We start from the raw sequence: 27,529 nt of genomic DNA on the forward strand, positions 1-27,529 counted from the left end.
ATTATAGAGTGAGTGATAAATGTGGTCAATCATGTAGATGATGAAGTTCAAGGTGTTCTTGTGGACAAGTACGATAGATCTTGCCTTGAAAGCATTCTTTTGTGCAAGTTACATTACATGCAGCCTTAACCCGGGAAGTCTGCATAGTGCTCTTTGAATGCTCTTCTGCGATACAATCTGGCCTAGCATTATTGACCAAAGCACCCCTAAATTTTATGGAATATGCCATGTGATAATGTTCCGCACACCTCTTATTTGCCACATACTTCATCCCAAAACCTCAAAGATACCCTTCATCTCGAGGCATTTGTCTTTGAAACTCTTCATAGGAAAAGATTGGTTCACTCAATAGAAGATGATAAGACATGGGAATTTTTGTGGACTCTCAAGGTGAGATTCATTATTGTGCACAAGCCTCTATTTTTGAGCTCAATGCTGAAAATTTATCTCGGACAATATATATTGTCAGAAAGAGTAAACTACGACAAAAACTGGAGCAAATCAATGCAAAATTGATAATAGAAAATTTTAGGATTTTGGAAATTTGAGGGATTTCTTAATAATTTCCAAGGTATTTTCGTAATCATCCACATGTTATCATGACTCACATAGCACCAAGGTAGTTGTTTAGTAAATGGCGGTGCACCAGTCCAACAAGATGAGCAATTTTAAACAAAAAGTCGAAAAGGAAGTTATTCTAAGGGACCATTCACCAAGTAAAAAATGTCTTTAAAACCAAAGTATTTGAAAGAAGCTCTTCATTGAAGAGACCCATTTGTAAACTTAAAAGTAAATTTGTACACCTTTCTCCTTGTTATCTAAGGCATGTACTTTTTATTGAAGAAAACATGCCAAAGAGTAGAACGAACAATCAATAGAGGCTTTTGGTGCAAGTCAAATATGCGCTGCCAATAAGAATCCACCCATATAAAATTCAGTAAATATGTGGACACAAGCTCTCTAGGGTCTCAATTACCACCCCTTTTAAGGTGCCACAAATAACACCCACAACATTAAAAAATTGTTAAAACAACCCACAAATTTAAAAATTGTACTCGAGAACAAAAAAGAGCCAAAACATGGCCAATAATAGTAATAATTCCCCCGAAAAAAATTTAAATAATCATTAACCATCTCGTTCAACCTCAATGCACATGCACTTGCATACAAAAAAAAAACATTTTGCAAGGCGTGCAACTTTATAGAAAATCCAGCAATCAAGACTGGAGTCTAAGAAGACAAAAACCGAAAAGACCTTGTTCCAAACCACTTCACATCTTTGCCCAGGACTGGCAACACCATACCAAAAATGTTCACATTTCTGATGATTGAAGACAGATGTGCCAAAAAGCTGCCCTAGCTTTATTAGAAAATACACATCAACTACCTGCACAATTTTTTCTGACACATCATACAAAACCAATCAATCATCAAGGAGTATCGCAAATATCTTCCAAGAATACCAAACAATTGGCCCAGATGCATGTGCACATCTTAATGCGCAGAGAGAGAGAGAGAGAGAGAGAGAGAGAGAGAGAGAGAGAGAGAATCATCATAGACTTGGAAAACCTTTATACCTACAAAGAATAGGGTTCATACAAACTAGTGGAACCATTGATCCTATCCAACCGCTGCTGGGTAGAATCTGCCCAACGAACATGTCGTCCAAAACAACTTAGAAGCTAAGATTTCAACACGAGCATGATCCAGACCTCTGCGTCCCGCCTGAGGAAATATCGATAGTATCGGGAAGGTAACTGCGGAACAAAGCATGTGAGACTTACAAAGAAATCCTTTACTGCTTGGCAGTTGCATAGAGACGAGCCAGATAACTCACATTTCCTCGTCGGTCTCATTTTTTAAGGCATTCTTCGCAATACATTGAAATGCAGCATCCACATTAAGATCTTCCTTAGCTGATGTCTCAAAGTAAGGAATGTTTCCTTTGCTTGCACACCAGGCTTTGGCTTTCTTTTCAGATACCTGCACAACGAGAAAACTTATTAGTCTAAGCTCCCAAGGTTAGCAGTAAGGTAAGGACGTGAAAACCAAGTTGGAAATTACCACTCGGCTGTTCCCACCATCGATGTCTACTTTATTTCCAAGAACCATAAAGGGAAAATTTTCTTGATCAGAAGGGTTTGCCTGCAAAACAACCAGACAATGAGAAACAAAGTAAAACAAGGCGAAACGTCACAATGACCTACTCTGTGAAAAGAGGGTGAGAAAAGTGTGCGTGTGACCCACTACTCAGTGTTCCTCTTGTAACCCACTACTCAGTGTCCCTCTTTGTACAAATAGGAAGGCAAATGTCAACTATCTCTTACATAAGACAATGCTTAGATAATGCCCCTCTTTCAAAAGGAAAAGGAAGAAAAAAGGTTAGCCATCATTAGCTTGCCATGTAGCACTAATCGACAAGCTTTATCAAGGGCCCACAATTGCTCCCAAGGGTTTCATGCTTTTAAAAGGCCTTATGTAGGCCAAAAAGACACCAAAGAGGCTACGCAAGCAAACAAAACAATATTCTGAAAACCTTAACCTCCTTGTTCAATTTACTAAGGCATACCATAAGTTAAAAGAATTTTTAAAAAAAGAAGTCTCAAGCCTTGAACAGGGATCTTGGCTGATCCAACATGCAAAAATATATAAAGAAAATGAATACCTGGATAAGAAATTCCTCCCGCCAGTTGGACAAGCTGTCAAAAGATTTCATGACATTCACGTCATAAACAAGTACACAGCAGTCTGCACCTCTGTAAAAGGCTACACCAAGACTTTGGAACCTCTCCTGTCCAGCTGTGTCCCAAATCTGCAAAAATAATGAGCTGAGATAAGTACCTAGATCAGATCAGGAACTTTTCCGAATTCACCTGGACATGACATATGTATGTATGTACGTGCGTACGTGCATACGTACGTATATGTAGATGAATCCAGGATAAGCCCAGAATCAATTTTAGATGAAAGTGCAAGGTATAGTCATGGTAGTCATCCACAAGATAATAAGTATGTATGTACGTGCGTACATACGTGTGTATGTATGTATGTATGTAGATGAACCAGGATAAGCCCAGAATCAACTTTCGATGAAATTGCAAGGTATAGTCATGGTAGTCATCCATCAGCTCCATCATGCATAGTATTCACTAGTGACTACATACTACGACATCCCCACTAACATCGTCACGCTAATAAGAACTCAAAAGGTTACCAACAAATTAGACAACATCAGCATCAGTCCCATCATGCATACTGCCAACTAAGCCCCCAAGAACCATTACATCCAGTCAACACCCTGGCAAGTGGCAAACTTTGGTGGCTGTCGGCAAGGGATTATGGTACAAAGTCAACTAGATATACTGCTTGGCCTAAGCGGTAATCAAGCTTTTATCGAGGGGCTTTCCAATTTTGGAAGGCAGATAAAGAGAGAGAGATGTTTATCTATCTTAAGGATGATCAAACCGCCTTCCACCTATATGCAGTTGAAGAAGGCGAATATGGAAGTTGCTTCAACTTCCCTATGGAGGCTGCATACCTACTTGAAGGGGCCCCAACATATGCTTCAAGATAGCTTCACCCTTGTAGAGGCACCGCTAGCTAAAGAGGCTCACTGCTATCTATTTTACACCTTCACTAATTCCCCGACTCCCAGGGTGTAGAGCTCGGCATCAACACATGCTCCCTTGCATATGCATGCACCACATTCAAAAACAGCCAGGCAAACATACTGAATTACAGGCATAGGCACCAAAATTTCAAAGCAGAGCCACCCACATTGTTGAAAACTAGGCCTTCCGAAGATCATCCCTAAAGGCTCATCTAGTGGCAGAATAAGTTAAGCTAAACCATTTTGGAAGTGTCGCCGGTATGTAGTATGGGGAAAATGAAGTGAGGCATGATCTTCACACATCCAAAAACTTGGCCGTTGAATTCCATGTGTGAGGCATTCTATTATATGAAGCACTACATCATCACCGCCTTCATCAGAATCATTCTTGAAAACTGTCCTAGACAAATCTGACTATGGTGGTGATATGTGCTGCACTATTCATACCTAAAAAAGTGACGACCTATACACAAAGGTATAAGCAAGAACCAGATAGTTATATACCTGCATGGTAACTAATCTGTCCTCAACTTGTACCTCCTTTGTAAGGAAATCTGCTCCAATGGTTGCTTTGTATTGATTACTGAATTTCTTATTGACATATCTGTTATGTATCATCAAGGCAGAAACACCAAAAAAGCGATAAAGAATGCAAGATCTTATCTGTATGCTGCAACTACACCACTGGAAAAGGATACTGATTCATCAAAGATGTCTTCCCTACACTGCCAAGAGAAGAAAACATGACGTGAAAAAAAGAGAAAGCCAAGCTGAATTGCCTTGCGAAGCAAGAATCAAAACGTACCCACTATCCCCCAAAATGATGACCTTCAGCAAAGTCCGCTTGCGTGTGGCCATCCTCCTGCTGCTAGTAGGGTTAAATCGAGTGACGCGATGCTGGAAAAGACAAGGGTTAGAGTAGGAGCAGGATGATAAGGCTGCACGACCATCAGATCAAACCTCCAAAAAAATGTTGCCCTAGGGTTCCGTTGATCTGTAAATACAAGAAACATTTGCCAGGAGGCGATGGTCACCTTTCAGGAAGAGCCAGTGAGAGAGCTCGCAAAGGATCAATGGGGAGATGTAGAAATGGAGACTACGCGCTTGCATGCAGATCGGGACCGCGCACAAAAACTGGTTCTCCTGACACCCAAAATACAAACGCCAGCACAAGAGGTGAACTCATGAGCTGGCTCCTGGCTACCGCTTAAAGCATGACTCACCTCTCAAAAGTCCAAACTTCCAAAACTTCTCCACACCTTATAGGCTACTACCTTGCCTATAGACGGGTCTCGCTCGCTCTTATTATGACACAAATTAAATTAATGACACACATGATATTCATAAGTTCATGGTATGCACACACACGCAGCGCAAAGAACGCAACATGGTTTTCATTCCAAATAGGATTGTTGCAAAAAAGAGGCTTCTTGATAAGAGAGTAATCATCAGAAACATAAGGGATAAAACATAAGGAATCCCAACCCCAAAAAGAGATCACCATCAAACCAAACCCATTGTAGAAGGCATCATTTAAGTTGAAAGTGAAGCTTGCGATAGACACGGGTTCGCACCCGGAACACCCAGGGCCCAATGTATCGCACACTTCGTCCAAGTCGACTGCTTTGGAGTATCATCGACAACATACATTCTCACTTTCCAATTCTCTGCTTCAAATCCAAAGGAAGGTAGTGCATTTATGGGCCGTTGATACCCTATCTGTTTAAGAGAGACAGGACCCCGTCCTACTGCCTCATCTAGCTCTAAGGCAACATGATAGTATCCTATGAGTCCTAAATAGCATGTGGACTCATATAGACCTACCAATAGATGGGCTGGATAATAGTGTTTTCTACAAAAAAGAAAGGGTATGTTAAGAAAAATCCAAACCTATTGCAAGACATAAATAATAATAATTCAAAAGCCATACCTTTTGACATCAAAATCTTCTAAGATATGGACAACATCATTTGCAGGTATGGGTCCCCTCCAAAAAAGTGGATCTATGCTTCGTACAACACGATTAGTATGCTTTAATCATTCAAAATTTAAAATGAGGCTCATCTTTTTGTAAAGTTTCAACAAATTACCTCAAATATATTCAGATACCCTATCCATTGTGTATTTGACTGTAGATCGGCTAGCCATCTATAAACAACAACAAAAATTAGGATTAATATAAAACTTCATTTAGCAAAAAGTTAATGATAAAGAGTAATGCATGGATGAAAGATAGTATGATACCTTAAACATTTCTGATCTCTAGCACTTCTTTGTAGACAATGTTTGGGCTGCAAGCCATTGGATTTGCATTTGAATTTGCTATCGATGTTTGCCTACCATCTATCAAAATCTTTATGGCAGTAAGGAACGCACGCGAGACATTGATACATAGAGCTGACCATGAGTAAAAACAGGTGTAGCAAGGTACAAACCTAAGAATTCAAGTGTTTGGCCTTGTGCCTTGTTGATGGTCATTCCGAATGCAAGTCTCACACGAAATTGTTTGCGCTTCATTTCAAAAGGTAATCCTTGAGAACCTCCTATGAAAAATTCAATCCTTGGTATAAACACATTGTCTCCAACATGAGAACCTATGATTACTTCCGCCTCAATGATCCTGTGATAAAAATGCTTACATATCAATCTTGTCCCATTGCATAAACCACGCCTTGGATCCAGGTTGCAAAGGAGCATGATTGGAGCATTCTCTTTCAGGTACAAGCAGTGTGGTGGGAAGCCACCACCAAGATCCAATGAGTTTAAAGAATCTATTGGATATAACCCACCATTACAATCTGATGTACAAAGAGAATCTGCACTCAAGTATTTTTTGTCAAGTCCTCTCATTTTATGCATAGCCAAGTCATTGATTATGGAAACATCCTTATTGTGTGGTGCAAGAATACCTCTATCCCTAAAGAAGCTTGCATGTCTTTGGACATTTTGTAAGTCACCATATATACCGTGAATTAGGCCTTGAACATATTTATCTTTGAGTATCATACTACTTGGAAATGCTACAATATCAAGTAAATCCCCATGACATACATTCCCATTGCCAATGTCTAGTACCCATTTTGCAAAGTCTCTCTCAACCAAGTCATTGGAACAATGAAGTACACGCATATTCTCTATTAGCTTCAGAGTCTTCACATGTTTCCATACATAAGATCGGCACAAAGAGGCATCAACAATATCTGCTCAACTTCCTTTGGGCACAACTAGTAAAATTTGTCTAAAATCACCCCCACGGAGAAACACCTTTCCCCCAAACAATGCATCACTTTGCATAACATCTCTCAATGTCATGTCCAAGGCCTCAAAAGCATAACGATGGACCATGGGAGCCTCATCCCAGATGATCGATGATGCTAATCTCAAAAGCTCTGCAAGTTGACTATTTACTTTGATGTTGCATGTTGATTCAGAATGACTTCTATTGGTATCTTAAATCTCGAATGTGTTGTACATCCATTGCTAAGAAGTAAAGCTGCAATTCCCGAGGATGCACATGCTAAAGTAACATTCTGTTGACCACGTACACGACAAAGTAGTGCATTATAGAGATAAGTCTTCCCAATCCCACCGGGTCCATCCAAGAAAAAAACTATCCCATTTGATGAGTCAACTGCTTGCATGATTTCGTTATAAGCAGCTCTTTGTCCATAATTCAAAGATGCTTCCATATGAATGGCTAGTGTCATTTGTTCGTTTGCATTGAACATCCTCTCTTCTACTGTCAAATCACTCCCACATCCAGATAATACAAAACGGTCTACTTCGGGCATCCCAAAGTAGTCACAAATTCGTTTTCCATATGATTGAAGTAGAGACTCCAAGCTACATAATGCTTGATTCTTAGCTATCTCATGACATACACCCTCATCACTTGTTCATTCATGCAAATCATAAACATAATCCTCAGAAATCTCCAAGGAGAATCGGTGCCACATTGTACCTGGACATAATGGCTCACAAAATACCAAGATCATAACAAATAATTGTCGTAATTGCAAGCCGGTACTTGTACATGATGCCTCTTGTAAACACATAAACCATTCATCATCATTTTGTAGCAAACCCCTGGCACTGCAAGCTTCCTTGAAAGTGGCATAGGTTTGTCCGTTGAAAGTGCGAAGCTCTTCAAATGATTTACAACCCTTGCATATAGTAAGCAGCATACACAAATAATAAAGATCGCCTACATTGGGAACAACATTGTACATTCTCCCGATAGTATCACCTCTTTGCTTATGTGACCACACTTTATCAGTGGGGTTCCAAACCCATTCCGAGGGAAAATATATATATAATAAATCATTGCTTCTGGATATTGTTGATTCTCTACAAACCACTATGTAAGTGTTGTCTTCCTATTATCATCATTATTCACCAAATTGGATATGTCAGTAGAGTCTCCAAAAGCAACCATATTCTGTTGTGGAAGATCCACTTGCAAACGCAATATATCAGGCTTTTCCTCATGCAATGAGAACCCAAAAATTCTCCAAATTGCCTCCGATGCGGATAGATAGCATGCATCTAAATAACTCTTGATTTCATTAAGAACACCTTCTCCATCTTAGAGCACAACCGTGGCCCTATCATGTTCTTTGTACACATACTTATAGAGACACTTCACTGCTGATATGGTTGAGCATATCTCTACATTGATGTGAGCTTTATATCTTAGAGACAACAATGGATTATAGGGAACAATCCATATGTTATCAAGCCTTTCTTGCTTTTGAACCACATATTGATCATAATCTCGCCGCATATACCTTAGATATCCATCACCATCAACAGAAGTAGATTCACAATACTCACGTGGGTATTTGAATCTACATCTTCGATCTACCATGCATGGAGCATTTGGATCCAATGCGCCACACGGACCATGAACATTGCAACGACTCACAACATCATATAAATCAGGAAATAAATTTTTATCTGGAAGTTCAACACAAACCATTCTATCGTAATGCCACATCTCTCTTGGCTTATATTCGGATGCAAGAATCAGTAAGATATGAGCATGGGGAAGACCTCTCTTCTGAAATTCTATCACACAAACATGTCCAACAACCTTTCCAAGATAGCCCTTTTAAGAAGCAAGTCCATCAAATCTTTGAATTTATGATAAAAGACACCTGTAGTCAAGTTAGGACGATCAGAAGCAGCCTGTCCTGGCAATAACGCATCTTCTATTTCCTTCCACCTTGGGTTGCATGTGAAAGTTATGAATAGATCAACCTTTCCTCTCTTACGTACAATTGCCATAGAATCTCGATAGAGTTGCTGCATGTACCGAGGTCCCCCCACAAAAGATGAAGGCAATACAATTCTTCTTCCAACATTAACACCCTGACCCCATGCGCATTGTCATTGGAAGCAAGCATGTCTGCAAGGCCTTGATATACTTCTGAACGAATTGATCTCTGATTGTTTCTAAACCATAATAACCTTGACTCCTCCATAGTACTGTAGGCATCAACAATGTACTGCTGCAACAATCGTCCTCCACTTAAAAGGCATTCTGTGGTGTCACTCCTAATATGCAACCTAAAAGTGTAGTATTGTTTTTGTGTAATAAATTGCTGCTTATTGGGAGTTTGCGGTATATATGGATGCCACCCATCCTCTCCATTAGGAAATAATATAACATATAGTAAAGGCATATATGATCGATGTAGGTTGGAGATCCTTTTAAGCTCCCCATCACGATACTGCAATACAATATCACGATGGCTAATGTTGCTCTCATTTCCTTGCCCTGGCATAATTGCTTCAACCTCAGATCCACGTGGAGCTAAATATTGCCAACCATTTGTACACTTTTCAGTGATGACCATCTTCGTGTTTGGGATTCCTTCATTTTCCATTGTTGTAGCAGCAAACCAAAAGGCATTTGCATATGGGTTAACACGATGCATCATAGCCTACAAACTATGCAAGGAATCTCTATCTAAATCTGGCACATGATGCAATCTATTGTTGAGCTCATTCTCTGTATCAAAAAAGTACAAATGTGCAAAGCGAGGGATTTGATCCACTCTTTCACATGGTGTCATGGGCCCAATATTATGGTAGATGGCAACGTGAACTTTAAAAGTGTACACACCTCTCTCTCACGTAAGTTGCTCATCAACATGAGCACCCAAAGAAGCAAAAGCCAATACATTATTTATGCTCTGATGTGTTTAAGAATTTTTAAGCTCTTGGTAGTAGCACCTCGCATCAATTCTTTGAGCTCCATTGGCGGATCACTCAAAGGAAGTAATTTGACTTTTCTTGATAAGCAACAATACTTACCTACAAATGTGCGTATAGACCTACCTTCAACCTTCCAAGCACATGCACCACAAAAGGAGCACACAAAATTTAAGCCACCCAAGTTGTGGACCAAGCATTTCCCATGGTGGAGGGCAAGCATAGAGTCATGCTTCAAGATTGTTGCATTTGGATAAATGCAACGAATAGGTAGACAATAATGCTCAATTTTAGAGAATCCTCCTTCTTCTGTTGACCCTCCCAATTGTTGGCAACTCCAATAACGGAAGGTACTTCTAAAGGTCTAGTGCTTTGAGCATTTGTAGTACAATTTTCAATATGCATAGCCATTGCATCCATTTGTTGACCGCTATGGCTTAAATGCATGATATTCACACAATCTCCTAAAATACACAATGGAATTCGCTACAAAGATCGTTGAGCCCTATCCCGTGTTGTTTCTCGCCTAGCTTTTCGAGAAATGTTGCACAATTTAGCTCGATGTGTGTGTCCTGGGGACAAAATCCGTGGTGCAGACACCATCTGTGTTAAATAATTTTTTTCAAAGAGTAATCACTTAGGGTGACCGGTTTAACACCAATCAAAAGGTTGTCAATAGTTTTGAGTCTTCTAAATAGGAAGATTTGCATCTATCTAATATGAGCTACCAATCTACTTGTCCCGGACCATAAGTTTGGCATGAATAACTTTTCATTTCATATCTCCTTTCCTACCCCTTTCACTACCTCTCCGTTTGTCTTTCTACCCCTCCCTATATCTTTTATGTTTTCCCTTTTGTTTATTCCCTACCCCTAAACCTTCTTTCCTCCCCTCCTCTCTCTCTCTCTCTCTCTCTCTCTCTCTCACACACACACACACACACACACACACACACACACGCACACACATAGAGCTTTTCATGCATGTGTGTGTGTGTGTGTGTGTGTGTGTGAGTGTGTGTGTGTGTGTGTGAGAGAGAGAGAGAGAGAGAGAGAGAGAGAGAGAGATACTATAATGATAATTTGAAGTTTTGCAACATCATTAGTTCAAAAAACATTACATTTTAGGATAGGATGTAGTAACACCCCCCTGTGCGTTAGGCATGACAACACGACTAAGTCTCCTATTGATGGCATTCAAGCGATTAATTGCAATTTTTAAGGTCTTCATCTCAAACCCTAAATCTGCTGCATGTGCTTTCAGAGCTTCAACTAGCTCCTTGTGTTCTTTGAAGGTCCTAATCTCAAACCCCAAACCTATTACATGTGCTTGCAAGGCTTCAACTTGGTCCTTGTGTTATTTGAAGCACAAAGACAATTGTTGCACAACCTCATTCTGGAAATTTTCCATGAATGTATAGAGTTCATGTTGATTGATTTCCAAACGTGCAGTTTCGTCCTTGATATCCTGCAATGCCAAAATCACCTCCTCTCGAAAGGTGATGTGGTCTTCTTCACCTTGAACTTGTTTGCAAACCTTTTGTAAGTAGTTTTTGCGCTCTTGTTGGACAGCTTCATTGCGTTCACACAAGTCCATGAATGATTTGTAAACGCTTTGAAGGACCCTTGCAATTCAATTGCCCCCCTGATCTGGCCAACTGCTTTGCGGCTCGCACATATTGCGCTATGGAGGTGTAGGCATGATGACTTAATTTACATCATGATCTCCTTGAGAAACATTCCCAGGGTCGGAAGAAGGGTTATCCATCATTGAAAGAGAATAGATGCATGAATTAATTGCAAGTGATCATGAAAATGTATGTTGGTAACAACATGTAAGGTTAAGTAGAAACAGATTATGATGAAGTGGAACAACCTAGGTCTAAAAAGAGAGAGACACTTGTCACTGCTTAGTCATGGAGATGCATATAGCATGGATATATATACAGAGGGAGATAGGTAGATAGATAGCTTGGTCATGCTTTCTTGCAGCAACGTCGATAGCTGTGGGAAAGCCCGTTATGTGGCAAATTATAATTAATCATAACATGGATATATATAGAGAGGGAGATAAAAAGATAGATAGAGGAGGGGGAGGGGGGGGGGGGGGGGGGGGGGGGGGAAACATGTATAAGTGAATTATGAAAATCTAGGTATAAAAAGAGAAAGAGATTTGTCATTTTCTAGAGAGAGGAGAGAAAGAGAGGGAGGGACACACTTGTTATTGCAACGAAGGATGATGTTTGAACTCTTGGCCTTGGCTGGTTTTCAAGTTGAGCTAAGCTGGACGACAATCCTCCATAAAAGGGATGCGTACAGGTAATGCCCTAATTGCTATGTGTACTCACTTTAGAAAATCAAGTAAATTTTTTGAGAGGTTGCTTAGGTGGAAGTAGAGATGTACTGTAGTTGACGCATTGGTGCTCTTTGAACAGGGCCGTTTTTACTGAATTTGACCCCGATGCAGTAGCTCTATTCAATGAGAAGCACATTAACTTTCTGGAAGCTAATAAAAGCCTTGGTCTTCTTGGCGGTAAGGTCAGAGGAGTTGTCAACAATGCTCAGAAAATACTCGAGGTATGTGATCTTCTAGCTAGACTTAAAGTTTGTTTGGAGAGTGAGGTTGTTTGAAGGGTGAAGGGGGCTTCAGACTGATTCTTATGTAAAGCATAATTGTAATCTATCACTGTTATTGAATGCACGTGGAGTTCAGTTCTTGCTGCATGCGGCATGGCGCTCAACCGACATTTGCGGCCTGGGTCGGCCAAGAGCATGCGAGTAGGCACACTGTGTTGCCAGTAGGTTGCATCATGTCACTCAGGAGGCAGGTGGGAAGGGGTTGTTGCTGTCTACGGCATGGCGCTCAGGAGGCATCTGGAGTTTGTATGCATGGCGGGTGGCGGGTCTGAGTTGCGGGAGGCAAGTGGCTTAACGTTACACCTGCTCAGTACACAACCTCATGAGTTGCAGGAGGCATGTGGCTTAACGTTACACCCGCTCAGTACACAGCCTCGCCCCCAATTGCAAAGAGAGAGAGAGAGAGAGAGAGAGAGAGAGAGAGAGAGAGAGAGAGAGAGAGAGAGAGAGAGAGAGAGAGAGAGAGAGAGAGAGAGAGAGAGAGAGAGAGAGAGAGAGAGAGAGAGAGAGAGAGAGACCTGGGCAGCTACGAAGAGGCTCGTTCAATTGGTTGCAATGAAGAGAACCGCTTCAACTAGTTGCACCAATGAAGATTCAATTAGTGCCTAACCGCCTACTGCCAATGGAGAGAACCACCTAGCAACAAAAAACAACATTAGCTGTCTACAAAGGTTGGCGGGAGAGAGCCAAAGTGTAGAGACAGAGTCAGTATCTCACTCACCTTGCAACAACGTCCTTGGGTAGCAGTGGCGAAACGATTCATTCATCGATGCTTTTATATCACGACGGCAAGGTGAGTTGAAGGGTCACCAAACCTTTTCTTGCGGCTCCTCAGATCGCCTCGCTTGAATATTTGAGCCTCACCATTCATCAAGGCTATAGAATAGAATTTGAGCCGAAAGAAGCTTTTGAAGACACGTAGCGGCCTGAATTTGAGGCTTGTTCATAAAGAGTATAGATGGGACTGAATCTTTAACGCAGTAAGAGAGAGGGGGGGGGGGGGGGGGGGGGGGGGGGGGAGGATTTTAGGGCGGGCTCAAACTGCACGTCTCTCTCTCCCTCTCTCTCTCTCTCTGTGTGTGTGTGTGTGTGTGTGTGTGTGTGCATAAGATTTGCTTTTTGCAGTGGCTAGAGCTGCAAGCACGAGGGGCTAGATCAAACGGCTTGCAGGTCATGTGGTCTCTTGATCAAACCTTGTGCGCAGTGCATGCTACAAAGGTGCTTGAAGTTGTGCATCATCCAGGGGTAAGAGGTCGCTCGTATGCATGGTGGGTCCGAAAATGTATGAAGCTTTTTCCAGCAAATCAAATTTCACCATTTCATCTCTACAATCCTATGGCTGGTGCTTGGGCGGATGATAGGAGGTGAAAGTTCATTGATGTAGAAAAAATAGGGTGTGCAATCCCAAGAGAGAGAGGGGGGGTGGGGGGGGGGGAAGGAGACACACACACACACACACACACACACACACACACACACACACACACACACACACACATACACACACACACACATATAGCAGTGTGTGTGAGTGTGTGGAGAGAGAGAGAGAGAGAGAGAGAGAGAGAGAGTTTGAAATAAAATAGCATGTGACTATTCTAACATCTGCTAGCCAAGTTTGAGCAAAGGTGCTCATGTGTACATATGTGGAAGCTAGGAGGCTTCAAGAAATTCAACGAAGTTATCACTTCAACACATGTTTTAGTATTGTGGATCCGAATGATCCTTTCATCCTAAAGACAAACACAATTGGGGATGTAATCAGGGTATCATTGTTATAAATTACCCTATATGCATTTGAAAATAAACAACAACCTCAATGTAATTACTTTGGGTAGTGTTGATGCAGAGGGAATGCCCAAAATGCTCGATCAAACTCGGTGTAACTACTTGGCTTATGAGCGGGAGGTACTAGCAATTGTACATGCTCTTAAAAATAAACAACTTGATCAACCTCAATGTAACTACTTTGAGCGGTGTTATTGCAAAGGGAATGCCCAAAATGCTCGATCAAACTCAGTGTAACTACTTGGCTTATGAGCGGGAGCTACTAGCAATTGTACATGCTCTTAAAATTTGTGACATTAGTTGCATGGGCCCACTTTGAGATCTAGAATGAGCATGAAAGAGAGCAACAATATTTTAGTCAAAGTGAATTAAAGGATAAAGGGAAAAACTAGCTTCGACCTTCGTTTTATGGTTATGCCAGAATACCTATTATTAGGAAATTGAATTCCACAAGCTTCAAGCACACCTTTTACATGGCCTATGTGAGCACGATCATCTTTCACCGAGATTTGGTAGCCTCTATATGGTCAAAGAAACATCTCCTACATTGGAGCAAAGTTCTTGTTTGGAGTGGTTGGCCGGAGTCTCAACAAAAATGAGAGAGAGATCGCATCTTCAATGTCTAGACGTGTCATAATAATCAATATCTAATTCTCCTAAATGATTTTCTCATATTAAACTGATCATTTAATGTGGGGAAGTGCCAAGGGAGAAAAGGCTAGAATATTGGTTAAGCTAGCAGACCGGCCACAGTAGGGATCCAAAGGAGGGAAAATAGGGATCCAAAGGGGGGGCCATCTGCAAAAGAGCCATGTGCAACAATGGGCTAAAAAGACCCTAAGGTTCAGCCCATTAAGACTTCCAAAATGCTAAGGTTCCAAAATTCAAAGGTTGTGTCCAAAGGGTTAAAGCTTAGGGGGAATTGGATGCTTTGTGTGCTCTCCAAAGTCAACACATATCCCTACATGGGAGGGGGCGAGCCCTTCTTCTAGGGGATGAGAGAGAAAGCCACACACGCACACAGGCTCCCTTTACACAAAGGGAATGAGGGACACATGTCAGCTCCCTAGGCCAGATGCCCACAAGGTGTGCTCAGTTTCTATTGGATGACCCTTGAAGTGGACCAATGAGAATTAAGCTATAGTAAATCTAGTTTAATTAATTTAAAAACATTTAATAAAAGAAACCAATGAGAATTAAGTCTCCTAGAAGACTATTGGGCAGTCTCACAAGGGGTCCACAATGAGCATTTAGGAGCCCAATGGCTTGCCTGATTCCTATTGGCCAGGAGGCAAAGGGGTCCAATGAGAGTTTAGTTTAATTATTTAATTACCTAAAGCTCTCACAAAAGGGGAAAGGGGGCTCGCCCAAGAGAGAGAGGGGGGTGATTTTTGCAAGGCATTATCACACACACACACACTCACACAATCTCATGTGTGAAGAAAGAGAAGACTATCTCTTCCCAAGCTTTAATGGAGAGCTCATCACCTACTCCAAGCTTGTGAGATAGAAGCCTACATCAACACACTCTTGGCATGTGGATGCAAATCCAACCAAGAGACAAGCTTCAATGCATGCTCATCTCCTCTATCAAGCTAATTACTAAGCTAAGCTATGCTAATATGAGTGATTATGTGAGGAGATGTACATCTTTCTCGTAAGATACTCCTTCTTCCTCTCAATCTACTCTCATACCCTGCTAGCTCTCACCATCTTCGAAGGTGTGTGAGGTCTTGGGTCTGAGAACGGGGATAATTCAAGTTGTGTTTGCTATGTGTTTTGCTTAGTGCATGAAGCTTTCATCTTCATTGCACTAGCTAGTCTTGAAGGAACACAAAGAATTGTATTGTGCAATGTCTCTCTTGATGGGAGAAACCATAATACAAAGCCTTTTGGAGGGGGGACCGGCTCCATGCAAATCCGGTCGTCAATTGTTGTCATTAGCTTAATTTCTCTCTCTTTTGAAAGTATTGTCGATGCTATCTAACTAGGTGTTATGCTTTTTGTTGCTCTCTCCACCCAAGCACTCTTGTAATTCTCATTAGGAATCTATTCTAATGAAATGCCCACTATGTTCATGCTCATTTCGGCTACACACAAGTTATTAGGCCATTAAATGTTACATTGGTATCAGAGCACAAGGTTTCTCTTTTCTTGCTCAAGAAGGGAGGTCCTCAAGCTAGCTACAAATGGTTGGTATTATTAATTGCCTGTGAGTAAGTAGAATAAGGATTTTTCAGCCTTGTAGTGCGCCTGCCTTTGTGCAGTTAATGGGGCATCACCGTCGAGAGCTATGGTCTTAATAGTGGAGTCCTACGGGGCTTGCCTATGGCTTAACCACTATTGAGCTATTAGAAGCTTGACAGGAGCCGGTGCTGTTTTGGTGTCGAAAGACTCTCTCTTCTATTCCTTGCAATTAATGGTATTCGAGCCGCGGGTACAGTAGCTTGAGTGCTTTTTCTAAAGGGGTAAAGAGGAGTAGCAACTAGGGCTTGAAGTGCCAAAGTACACCTAAAAAGTTTACACCTAAAAGTTGTTAGAATGGCTGACAATAGTAAAGAGAGTGAAATTAATGTTGATAACTTTGATTTTGCTCATGAGCAAGCTACTAATGATGCTTCAATGCTTGTTAACTATCTTGTTTCTAGGCTTCAACAAGCCATGGGCAATCCATCTCTCTAAAGTGAAGTGCAACGGCAGCTCCGTGCTCACGGGATTCTCTAAGCTCATCACCATGACGAGAGAACACCTAGGAAGCCTCCTTGTGAGACTACCAAAAGAGGTCTCTCTCCGATTCGGGAAGAAGAAGAGAATCCATATGAAGGGCTCAAGAATTTACTTCTTGATGATGCATCTCCTTCCCAAAGGAGAACTCAAGAGCCTCCACCGAAGGAACGAGAAAGAAGCGAGTCTCCCGCCACCTCGACCGAGATGGCTCCACGAAGACGGCGGGCTAAACGCTCTCCATCACCACCAAAGCGGAGAAGACCATCGTATTCTTCTCCTCACCACAATTCAAAGAGGGATGATAAAAAGCAAGAGAAGAAAAAGGCGAGAAAGAGGTCACCCTCTTCTCCACCTTCTTCAAATTTTTCACCTTCTGAAGAAAGTGATGGTGCAACCTTTGAACCATCAAAAAGAAGAGGCCATAGGAAATCCAATGCCGCATGGAAGAGGTCGTCCAAGCGGAAGAAATTCAAAGAGGGAGGGAAGAACATCTCTTTCCTTACTTATGATGGCACCTTTGGTGCTACGGACAAAGTCTTGGCCTTTATCCAGCAATTCGATGCGGCGTTTGGAGATGACGGCTTCACGGAGTCCTCTAAGCTACGCCATGTAGCTATGCACTTTCAAAAATCCGCCAAACAATGGTGGTCTAGCCTACGAGCCAACGGTGAAGCTCCACGAACATGGAAAGCTTTAAGACCTTCCATTATGAAGCAGTTTTTGGCCACCGATGCAAAATACAAAGTACTCACCGAATGGCGAAGCTTAAAGCTCTCCCCCAATGAATCCATCCACAAATATGTAGAAAAGTTTTGGGACCTACAACTCAAAGCCACTGTCTTCAAAAAGTTGGATTTTGGAGAGAAAAAGCAACAATTTTGTGCGGGCTTAACCGAAGAAATGGCGGAGTATGTCAACTCCCAAAGGCCACGTACCATATCGGCGGTAATACACCATACTATGGTGGCCTCTAGAATCAATTTCCAAACGGGGGCTAAAAGAAATAATAAGCCCCCGGAAAACAAGGGTTCCAATGAGCCTAAGGGGAAGGAAAATGTCCAAAAGTCTCCTAAGGGCAACTCCAACAAAGCTAAAGAGAAGGGAGTTTACAAAGGTAAGAATAACCTCTCTCCTGAAGAGCTTGAGCGTTATCGTAAGGATAACCGGTGTTTCAAGTGCGGTGAACAAGGGCATGCGTACCGCGCTTGTCCCCAAAAGAACAACCGCCAAGATCCTCCTAGAGCTTCCTTGGTTGAAATCCAAGAGGAGGAGACTCACCAAACTCACCACAAAGGATCTCCTCTATGCCATGCTTGGAGAAAGGTAAGAGAACATGATGATTTTATTCTCTTTGACCCTGGTTCTACTCACAATTTTATATCTATGGAGTTAGCCACCAAGCTAGGCATACAATCCTACGAGATGGGAGATGTCCTACCCGCAGACAGTGCCTTCAAGGGGCAAGAATCTTCAGTAACTCCCTTAATTGGGAAATTGAGGCTTCATGTCCAAGGCTTTGTGGACAAAGAGGACTTCTTTATCTCTCCTCTCAAGGATGAGGATGTAATCCTAGGGGCACCATGGTTTGACCGCCTGGCTGCCGATGTTAAATTTCCTGAAAGGAGAATCTCCTTTAAGTTCAGGGAAAAAGACATGTATATAGATGCTAAGGAAATGGGTAACACTATCCCCATTGTACATACACCAGCTTTCAACAAGTCAATAAAGAGCTCTATTTCCGTGTACATGATTTTTGTTAAAGACTCTCAAAATGAACCTAATGCTTTAGCAAAAGAAAATAAAAGCAACCAAAAGGAATTAGAGTTATCCAATTTTCTCAAGGGGTTTCAAGATGTTTTTATTGACGACATCCCTTGTGAGCTACCTCCTAAACGAGGTAATGATGACCATGCAATCGAACTTCTTCCAGGAAGTTCACCGCTAACAAACCTCCTTATAGAGTTTCTCAAGCTCAACAAGAGGAGATTATGCGGCAAGTGCATGAGTTAGTTGAGAAGGGTATGGTTAGGCCAAGCTCATCTCCATTTTGCTCACCTGTGCTATTAGTGCAAAAGAAAGACGGCACATATCGTATGTGTGTCGACTATAGAGCACTAAATAGGATCACTATCAAGAATAGGTTTCCCATTCCACGGGTAGAAGACCTATTTGATAAGCTACAAGGATCGACCTACTTCAGTAGGATTGACCTAAAAAGTGGCTATCATCAAATAAGGATAGTTGATCAAGACATTGTAAAGACCGCATTTCGCACCACATTTGGTCTTTACGAATACATTGTCATGCCTTTTGGCTTGACCAATGCACCAACCACATTCAACTGCTTGATGGAGAAGCTGTTCAGGCCTCATCGAACCTTCACTGGAGTGTTCTTTGATGATATTATCATCTACTCTAATTCATTGGAGGAACACAAGCAACACCTCCAGGTAATATTTCAAGTTTTAAGAGAGAATAAAATTTATGTTAATCGAAAGAAAAGTGAATTTTTCTTGCAAGAGATTCAGTATTTAGGTCATATTATCTCTCAAGATGGCATCCAAATGGATCCATCTAAGTTAGAGGTAATAAAAGGATGGCCTAAACCAAGGAATCTTCATGAACTAAGAAGCTTTATAGGTATGTGTGCATACTATAGACGCTTCATAGAAAAGTTCTCACAAATTGCGGGACCATTACATGACCTAACAAAGAAAAGCGTTAGGTATACATGGTATGCTAAGGAGAACAATGCTTTTGAAAAGCTTAAAGAAAAGCTTATCTCTCAACCTGTGCTTACACTACCGGATCTCTCAAAACCATTTGAGGTTCAATGTGATGCTTGTGGTGATTGCCTTGGAGCTATTTTACTCCAAGAAGGGCATGCCATAGGCTATGAGAGTCGAAGGCTCGACCCTGCTGAGCAAGCTCTAGGCATATATGAAAAGGAACTCCTTCAGTTCTACATGCCTTAGACTCATGGAAGCACTATTTATGGGGGACTCCTTTCATTCTGCGAACGGATCACCAAAGTCTTAAGTACTTCATGACGCAGACCAAGCTCTCCGACAAACAAATGAGGTGGGAAAATTTCCTTTCGCAATTTCATTTTCATATTGCTCACATTGCTAGCAAGCATAATCAAGTAGCTGATGCACTCTCAAGACGGTCGAGAGTGAATGCGGTTTCCATAGCAACTCACAATGATCTATCTTCAATGATAGATGAGTACGCTATTGATCCCGATTTTAGAGATGTGATTGCATTAGGGAAGAAAGAAGAACCATTTACCTTACAAGATGGTTATCTTCTCTATGGCAATAGACTATGCGTTACTAACTCACTACGTGAGAAAGTAATGTATGAATCTCATGCTCCACCTTATGCCGGGCATAGAGGGATTCAGTCTACCTTAAAGGGAATTGAAACATATTTCTATTGGCCTACCATGAAAGTGAACATACAAGAATATGTTTCTAAATGTGTGGTATGCCAAAAGACAAAATTTGATAGAGGGAAGCAACTTGGATTGCTTCAACCCTTGCCAATCCCTAATTCACCATGGGAGAGCATATCCATGGATTTTATCTTTGGATTGCCTAAGTCTATCCATGGGAATACGGGAATATGGACGATAGTAGACAGGTTCAGTAAACAAGCTCATTTTATACCTGTCAAAAAGACTATCAAAGCCCATCAAATGGCAACCCTCTTCATTTCACAAATTTTCAAGTACCATGGCTTGCCAATGTCCATAGTGTCGGATAGAGATCCTAGAATGACCAGTAATTTCTGGAAGGGTCTCTTTGAGAATTCAGGGACAAGGCTAAACTTCTCTTCGGCCTATCATCCACAAACGGATGGCCAAAGTGAAATAGCTAACCTAACCATTCTTGATCTACTAAAAGCCTATGTAACGGAAGTAGATCAAAGATCCCAATGGGAGAAGTACTTACCCTTAGTGGAGTATGCTTTCAATAAGACTGTACATACTTCCACGGGAAAAGCACCTTTCGAGGTAATTGAGGGAAGATCAAAAAGTCCCTTGCTACTTAAGGTACATGGGAAGATCTTCGCTGCAGATGAGTATAGTCGAGACCTACAAGAATCTTTTCAAAAGATTAAGGATGCTATCTCTATCTCACAGCAAAGGCAAAAGGCTGCTGCTGACAAGCACAGAAGAGCCCAAGCCTTTAAAGAAAACGATTGGGTCTTGTTAAAGTTTCCCAAGGCTCGATTAAGGCACACGACGGGCAAGAATCCTACGGGCCACCAAAAGTACTATGCTAAACTAGCAAAAAGGTACTATGGTCCCTTTCAGATTCTTAGGCCAATCAATGAGATGGCCTATCAACTCAAGTTGTCCAATCATTGGCTCATACACAATGCTTTCCATGTGAGCCTATTAAAGCCTTACAAAGGAGAGCCACCTCAAGAACCAACTATTGAAGACCCACCGGAGATCGAGGACCAAGAGGAGGTGCTGCAGCCCGAGTCCATTCTCCGACATGAAGACAAGGTGCTAAGAGGCGGTAAGACTATCCGACGATATCTTATTAAGTTTAAGAATTATCCTTTTGAAGATGCTAGATGGATGCAAGGCATACAATTAAAGGATAACCTAAACCTTGTCAATGCTTACAATGCTTCCCAATGAGTAAGCAAATGTACAAAATGTTAAAAATGAACAAAGTTTTTGTCTTATAAGACTTTCTTTTTCTTTATTGTGCACAAAAATGAAGTAGTATGCATACTTAGATCAATTTTGCGGAGACGACGTCTCCCAAACACCAAGTAGAGCTTGTCACTCTATTATGGAAGACTGATAGGACTAATGTGCAGACATGCTTGCGGCAGCCTAAGGCTCTCAAGCACCAAATGGACTAGTCATCCATTGTGGAATGATGTCGTAGGGTAACATAGGGATCCTCTACCCGCTAAGAAAAGGACTCATGAATATGCTTTATCTTCTCTACACCATAGTCGAGGACGACTATGATTTCAAGAGAGAGGTAATGTCATGATAATCAATATCTAATTCTCCTAAATGATTTTCTCATATTAAACCGATCATTTAATGTGGGGAAGTGCCAAGGGAGAAAAGGCTAGAATATTGGTTAAGCTAGCAGACCGGCCACAGTAGGGATCCAAAGGAGAGAAAATAGGGATCCAAAGGGGGGGCCATCTGCAAAAGAGCCATGTGCAACAATGGGCTAAAAAGAACCTAAGGTTCAGTCCATTAAGACTTCCAAAATGCTAAGGTTCCAAAATTCAAAGGTTGTGTCCAAAGGGTTAAAGCTTAGGGGGAATTGGATGCTTTGTGTGCTCTCCAAAGTCAACACATATCCCTACATGGGAGGGGGCGAGTCCTTCTTCTAGGGGATGAGAGAGAAAGCCACACACACACACAGGCTCCCTTTACACAAAGGGAATGAGGGACACATGTCAGCTCCCTAGGCCAGATTCCCACAAGGTGTGCTCAGTTTCTATTGGATGACCCTTGAAGTGGACCAATGAGAATTAAGCTAGAGTAAATCTAGTTTAATTAATTTAAAAACATTTAATAAAAGAAACCAATGAGAATTAAGTCTCCTAGAAGACTATTGGGCAGTCTCACAAGGGGTCCACAATGAGCATTTAGGAGCCCAATGGCTTGCCTGATTCCTATTGGCCAGGAGGCAAAGGGGTCCAATGAGAGTTTAGTTTAATTATTTAATTACCTAAAGCTCTCACAAAAGGGGAAAGGGGGCTCGCCCAAGAGAGAGAGGGGGGTGATTTTTGCAAGGCATTATCACACACACACACTCACACAATCTCATGTGTGAAGAAAGAGAAGACTATCTCTTCCCAAGCTTTAATGGAGAGCTCATCACCTACTCCAAGCTTGTGAGATAGAAGCCTACATCAACACACTCTTGGCATGTAGATGCAAATCCAACCAAGAGCCAAGCTTCAATGCATGCTCATCTCCTCTACCAAGCTAATTACTAAGCTAAGCTATGCTAATATGAGTGATTATGTGAGGAGATGTACATCTTTCTCGTACTATACTCCTTCTTCCTCTCAATCTACTCTCATACCCTGCTAGCTCTCACCATCTTCGAAGGTGTGTGAGGTCTTGGGTCTGAGAACGGGGATAATTCAAGTTGTGTTTGCTATGTGTTTTGCTTAGTGCATGAAGCTTTCATCTTCATTGCACTAGCTAGTCTTGAAGGAACACAAAGAATTGTATTGTGCAATGTCTCTCTTGATGGGAGAAACCATAATACAAAGCCTTTTGGAGGGGGGACCGACTCCATGCAAATCCGGTCGTCAAGTGTTGTCATTAGCTTAATTTCTCTCTCTTTTGAAAGTATTGTCGATGCTATCTAACTAGGTGTTATGCTTTTTGTTTCTCTCTCCACCCAAGCACTCTTGTAATTCTCATTAGGAATCTATTCTAATGAAATGCCCACTATGTTCATGCTCATTCCGCTACACACAAGTTATTAGGCCATTAAATGTTACAAGACGAGTCTATTTAGTGCAATGTTGAGAGGGAGAGTTCACAAGAGGACCATTGGCATCACGTTAGTGGTTCTGTGAGAGAGTGTTGATGGGGAGACGTTTGCCTACTAAATCTTAGATGATGGGTGCCTTCTCTACAAGGGGACAGTTTGTATCCCTTCTATTCGTGACTTGAGGCACCACATTCTTGTTAAAAGTCAATGTAGTTCATCCATTATTCCAAAGCCTTCGTACTGCTAAAGATTGAGCTTTATTGGGTTGTGATGCAATGCAAAAAGTGTCACGTCAATAAAATGGACAGCTCAAGGTGGGTGATTTGATATACCCACACCTCCACCTTGCTCATAAGAAATTGGAAATCATCCCTTCAACTTCAACATAGGATGGCTTAAAATCATTCCCATCAACTACACAATAGGATGGCTTAAAATGAATCATTGCTCTAAAGCCTGTCCAACCATTGATTATATTAATACAAACACAAACACTCCTCGTTGTTCAATGCTTCAAAGGCTAGAGTAGATAGACATGGAGGAGATTGGGTAGAAATCTCAATGACACATGCTTCAAAATCCTGAAGCCTTCTTTCAAAGATTGGACCATCGAGCTTGAGCTTTGCTACCCGTAGCGCTCACTCAAACTGTAATGGAAATGGCCTATGAACTTTGAGAATAGTGGAATTAAGAGAATTAGAGTGAGCATTTTTGTGAGACTACTTTGAGAACATAGAGGGTGAACTTAATTAGCGGTAGCAACATAACCATATATTTAATTAACTTGGCATGAGCAATACTTTTGCAAGAGAGAGAGAGAGTTAGAGAACTTGACAACAATTGAGGACCGGATTTATGTGGAGCCGGTCCCCCCTCCAATAGGCTTTTGTATTATAGATTCTCCCATCAAGAGAGACTTGGTACAATACAATCTTTATATTCCTTGTGACCTAGGTGATGCAATGAAGATGGAAAGCTTCATGCATCATGAGCATAACACAATCTTTGTAAAAGCATTAACCATCCCCGGCCTTAGTCCCAAGGCCTCAACACTTTCAAAAGTGGAGAGAGCTAGCGGGGAATGAGGGTAGGGAAGAGGAAGAAGAAATTTTCATAGGAGAAAGAAATAGTTTCTCACTTATCATCACTCTTCTTGCTTAGCATAGCATAATAGCATAATTAATGAAGATGAAAAAGATTGCAAGATTAAGCATTGAAGCATGGCTCTTGGTTGGATTTGCATTCCATAGCCAAGAGTGTTGGTGTAGGCTCTCATATTCTCAACAAGCTTGGACAAGGAGATGGAGCCCTTGCACTTTGCACTTCACACAATGAGAGAGAGAGAGAGAGAGAGAGAGAGAGAGAGAGAGAGAGAGAGAGAGAGAGAGAGAGAGAGAGTTTGTGTGTGTGTGGGGGGGAGAGTATACCCTGCAAGCAGGTCCCTAGCTTCCTTGGTCGACCCCCCCTTGTAGCTCATGCTAGAAGATGATTGGACCCCTACAAGCCTAGCCAATCACATGCAAGGTGCATATCAAGCAACCATGCTAGCCTTGGGACAAGTGTCCCCCTTTCCCCTGTGAGAGAGAGGACTTGATAAATAAATAAATTAGCTAAATTATCATTGGACCCCTTGAGAGGCCAACCAATAGGCTTTAGGCACACCATGAGGGCAACATCAGGAGGAACTTGACAAGTGTCCTAGTTACTTCTTTAGAAAATGCTTGACTTGTGTGAGGGTGTGTGTGTTCTCTCTCTAGCTCCTACAATGAGGGCTCCCCCCCCCAGTAGGGATCATGTTGACTTTTGGGAACACCCTGAACCCTTCAAGCTTGGGGAAGGTTCTCACTTCAAGCTCAACTCTATCAAGCCTGCAGAAGATTCACACATCAAGCTTAGTCCTAGCACCTCAAGCACCTTAGTCATCAAGCACGACAAGCACCTCAAGCTTGGGCCGGGTTCCTACCTCAAGCACAACCCTAGCTTGCCTAAGATCAAAGGGCTTTTTTAACACTAACCTTTGGAGATCTTTAATGAAGCTAACCCTAAATTATTTAAGCTCCATTAGGTAGCATTGCTCTTTGACATACCATCTCTCATTTGGATCCCTTTAACCTTGGCCAATGTTGAGACAGACCCATAAGCACATGTCTATATTCTAACCCTTGTTCCCGTTTATTCTCCCACATTAAATGATCAATTTAATATGAGATAATCATTTGGGTTGGTTAGATATTAGATTTTATGACATTACCTCTCTCTTGAAATCATAGTCCTCCTTGACTATGAGGTAGAAGAGATAAAGCCTTAGTCATTAGTCGTTGTTTCTTAGTGGGTAGAGGATCCCTTTTTACCCTACGACATCATCTTAAGATAGATGACTAATCCATTTGGTGCTTGGGAGACGTAGCTGCTGCAAGCATGTCTGCTCTTTAGTCCATTTCATTCTCCCAAAGTAGAGTGACAAATTCTACTTGGTGTTTGAGAGATGTCGTTATCACAAACATGATTCTAAGCATGCATACTATTTTAATTTGTGCACAATGAAAAGAGAATTAGTCTTATAAGACAAAAACATTGGTCATTTAAAAGAAACATATACATTTGCTTACTCCAATGTAGCATTGTAAGCATTGACAAGGTTCATACTATCCTTAACCTGTATTCCTTGCATCCATCTAGCATCTTCAAAAGGATAATTTTTGAACTTAATAAGATACCGTTAGATAATCTTACCATGTCATAGTACCTTGTCTTCATGCCGAAGGATGGCTTCCGGTTGTAGCACCTCTTCTTGGTCTTCGATTTTTGAAGGGTCTTCAATAGTTGGTTCACTTGGTAGATCTCCTTTGTAGGGCTTAAGTAGGCTTGCATGAAAATCATTGTGTATGAGCCAATGGTTGGGCAGCTTGAGTTGCTAAACCATCTCATTGATTGGCTTCAAGATTTGCAAAGGACCATGGTATCTTTTTGCTAGTTTAGCATAATACTTTTGATGGTCTGTAGGATTTTTGCACGTCGTTTGCCTCAATCGAGCCTTGGGAAACTTAAGTAAGACCCAATCATTTTCTTTAAATGTTAAGGCTCTTCTGTGCTTGTCAGCACAACAGCTTTTTGCCTTTTTTGAGAGATAGATATAGCCTCCTTAACTTTTGAAGAGATTCTTGTAGGTCACGACTACACTCATTGGCAGCAAAGATCTTCCCATGTACTTTAAGTAGCAAGGAACTTTTAGGTCTTCCCTCTATGATTTCAAAAGATGCTTTTCTTGTAGAAGTATGGAAAATATCATTGTACGCATACTCTACAAGGGGTAAGTACTTCTCCCATTGTGAGCGTTGATCTACTTCTGTAGCATAAGTCTTTAACAGATCGAGTATCATAAGATTGGCTATCTCACTTTGGCCATCCATTTGTGGGTGATAGGCTGAAGAGAAATTCAATCTTGTACCTAGATTTTTGAAGAGACCTTTCCAAAAATTACTGGTCATTCTAGGATCTCTATCTAACACGATGGATGTTGGTACTCCATGGTGTTTGAAAAACTGAGATATGAAGAGGGTTGCCATTTGGTGTGCCTTAATAGTCTTTTTTATATGAATAAAGTATGCTTTCTTGCTAAACCTGTCAACTATTGTCCATATTCCCGTATTCCCATGGATAGACTTGCGTAGTCCAAAGATAAAATCCATGGATATACTCTCCCATGGTGAATTAGGAATTGGCAATGGTTGGAGTAATTCAGGTTGCTTCCCTCTATCATACTTAGTCTTTTGGCATACCACAAATTTTGAAACATACTCTTGTATGTCCACTTTCATGGTAGGCTAATAGAAGTACGTCTCTACTCCTTGAATAGTAGGTTGAATGCCTCTATGTCCCGCATAGGGAGGAGCATGAGATTTATACATGACTTTCTCATAAAGGGAGTGGGTAACACATAGCCTATTGCCATGGATAAGATAACCATCCTGCAGGTGAATGGTTCTTCTTTCTTCCCCAATGCAAGGACTGAAATTATGTCTTTAAAGTAAGGTTCAGTAGCATACTCATCT

At 41.4% G+C, this 27,529-nt stretch overlaps 2 protein-coding genes and 1 pseudogene across 2 annotated transcripts; all 3 read right to left on the reverse strand.

Moving 5' to 3' along the window:
* Nucleotides 1-1,557: 1,557 nt before the first annotated feature.
* LOC147422325 (ras-related protein Rab7) lies at nt 1,558-4,786 on the reverse strand. Its single transcript, XM_086502833.1, has 8 exons — nt 4,645-4,786; nt 4,416-4,507; nt 4,309-4,335; nt 4,115-4,214; nt 2,666-2,812; nt 2,065-2,145; nt 1,838-1,983; nt 1,558-1,757 (listed from the first exon to the last, which is right to left on the reverse strand). Exons 2-8 carry the CDS (start codon nt 4,466-4,468, stop codon nt 1,691-1,693), a joined length of 621 nt encoding a protein of 206 aa, XP_086358959.1. The 5' UTR covers nt 4,469-4,507; nt 4,645-4,786; the 3' UTR covers nt 1,558-1,690.
* A 353-nt stretch (nt 4,787-5,139) lies between these two features.
* Nucleotides 5,140-5,758, reverse strand: LOC147422326 (uncharacterized; annotated as a pseudogene).
* A 1,256-nt stretch (nt 5,759-7,014) lies between these two features.
* LOC147422327 (uncharacterized) lies at nt 7,015-7,839 on the reverse strand. The gene is made up of 2 exons (XM_086503047.1): nt 7,572-7,839; nt 7,015-7,475 (listed from the first exon to the last, which is right to left on the reverse strand). The coding sequence occupies exons 1-2, from the start codon at nt 7,837-7,839 to the stop codon at nt 7,015-7,017; spliced, it is 729 nt and encodes a 242-aa protein (XP_086359173.1).
* Nucleotides 7,840-27,529: the final 19,690 nt, after the last annotated feature.

This window comes from Adiantum capillus-veneris, chromosome 27 (assembly GCF_014529385.1).
Source record: "Adiantum capillus-veneris isolate H3 chromosome 27, ASM1452938v2, whole genome shotgun sequence".
NCBI lineage: Eukaryota > Viridiplantae > Streptophyta > Polypodiopsida > Polypodiales > Pteridaceae > Adiantum > Adiantum capillus-veneris.

What these genes read in the sequence shown, in the direction of transcription:
- LOC147422325 (XM_086502833.1), bottom strand. Translation starts at nt 4,468, where the DNA reads ATGGCCACACGCAAGCGGACTTTGCTGAAGGTCATCATTTTGGGGGAT. An exon ending in ATCATTTTGGGGGATAGTGG is followed by an intron (nt 4,336 to 4,415) that starts GTACGTTTTGAT and finishes TTCTCTTGGCAG; the next exon opens with TGTAGGGAAGACATCTTTGA. An exon ending in ACAGATTAGTTACCATGCAG is followed by an intron (nt 2,813 to 4,114) that starts GTATATAACTAT and finishes TTATTTTTGCAG; the next exon opens with ATTTGGGACACAGCTGGACA.
- LOC147422327 (XM_086503047.1), bottom strand. Translation starts at nt 7,839, where the DNA reads ATGTACAATGTTGTTCCCAATGTAGGCGATCTTTATTATTTGTGTATG. An exon ending in TTGTGAGCCATTATGTCCAG is followed by an intron (nt 7,476 to 7,571) that starts GTACAATGTGGC and finishes GTCATGAGATAG; the next exon opens with CTAAGAATCAAGCATTATGT.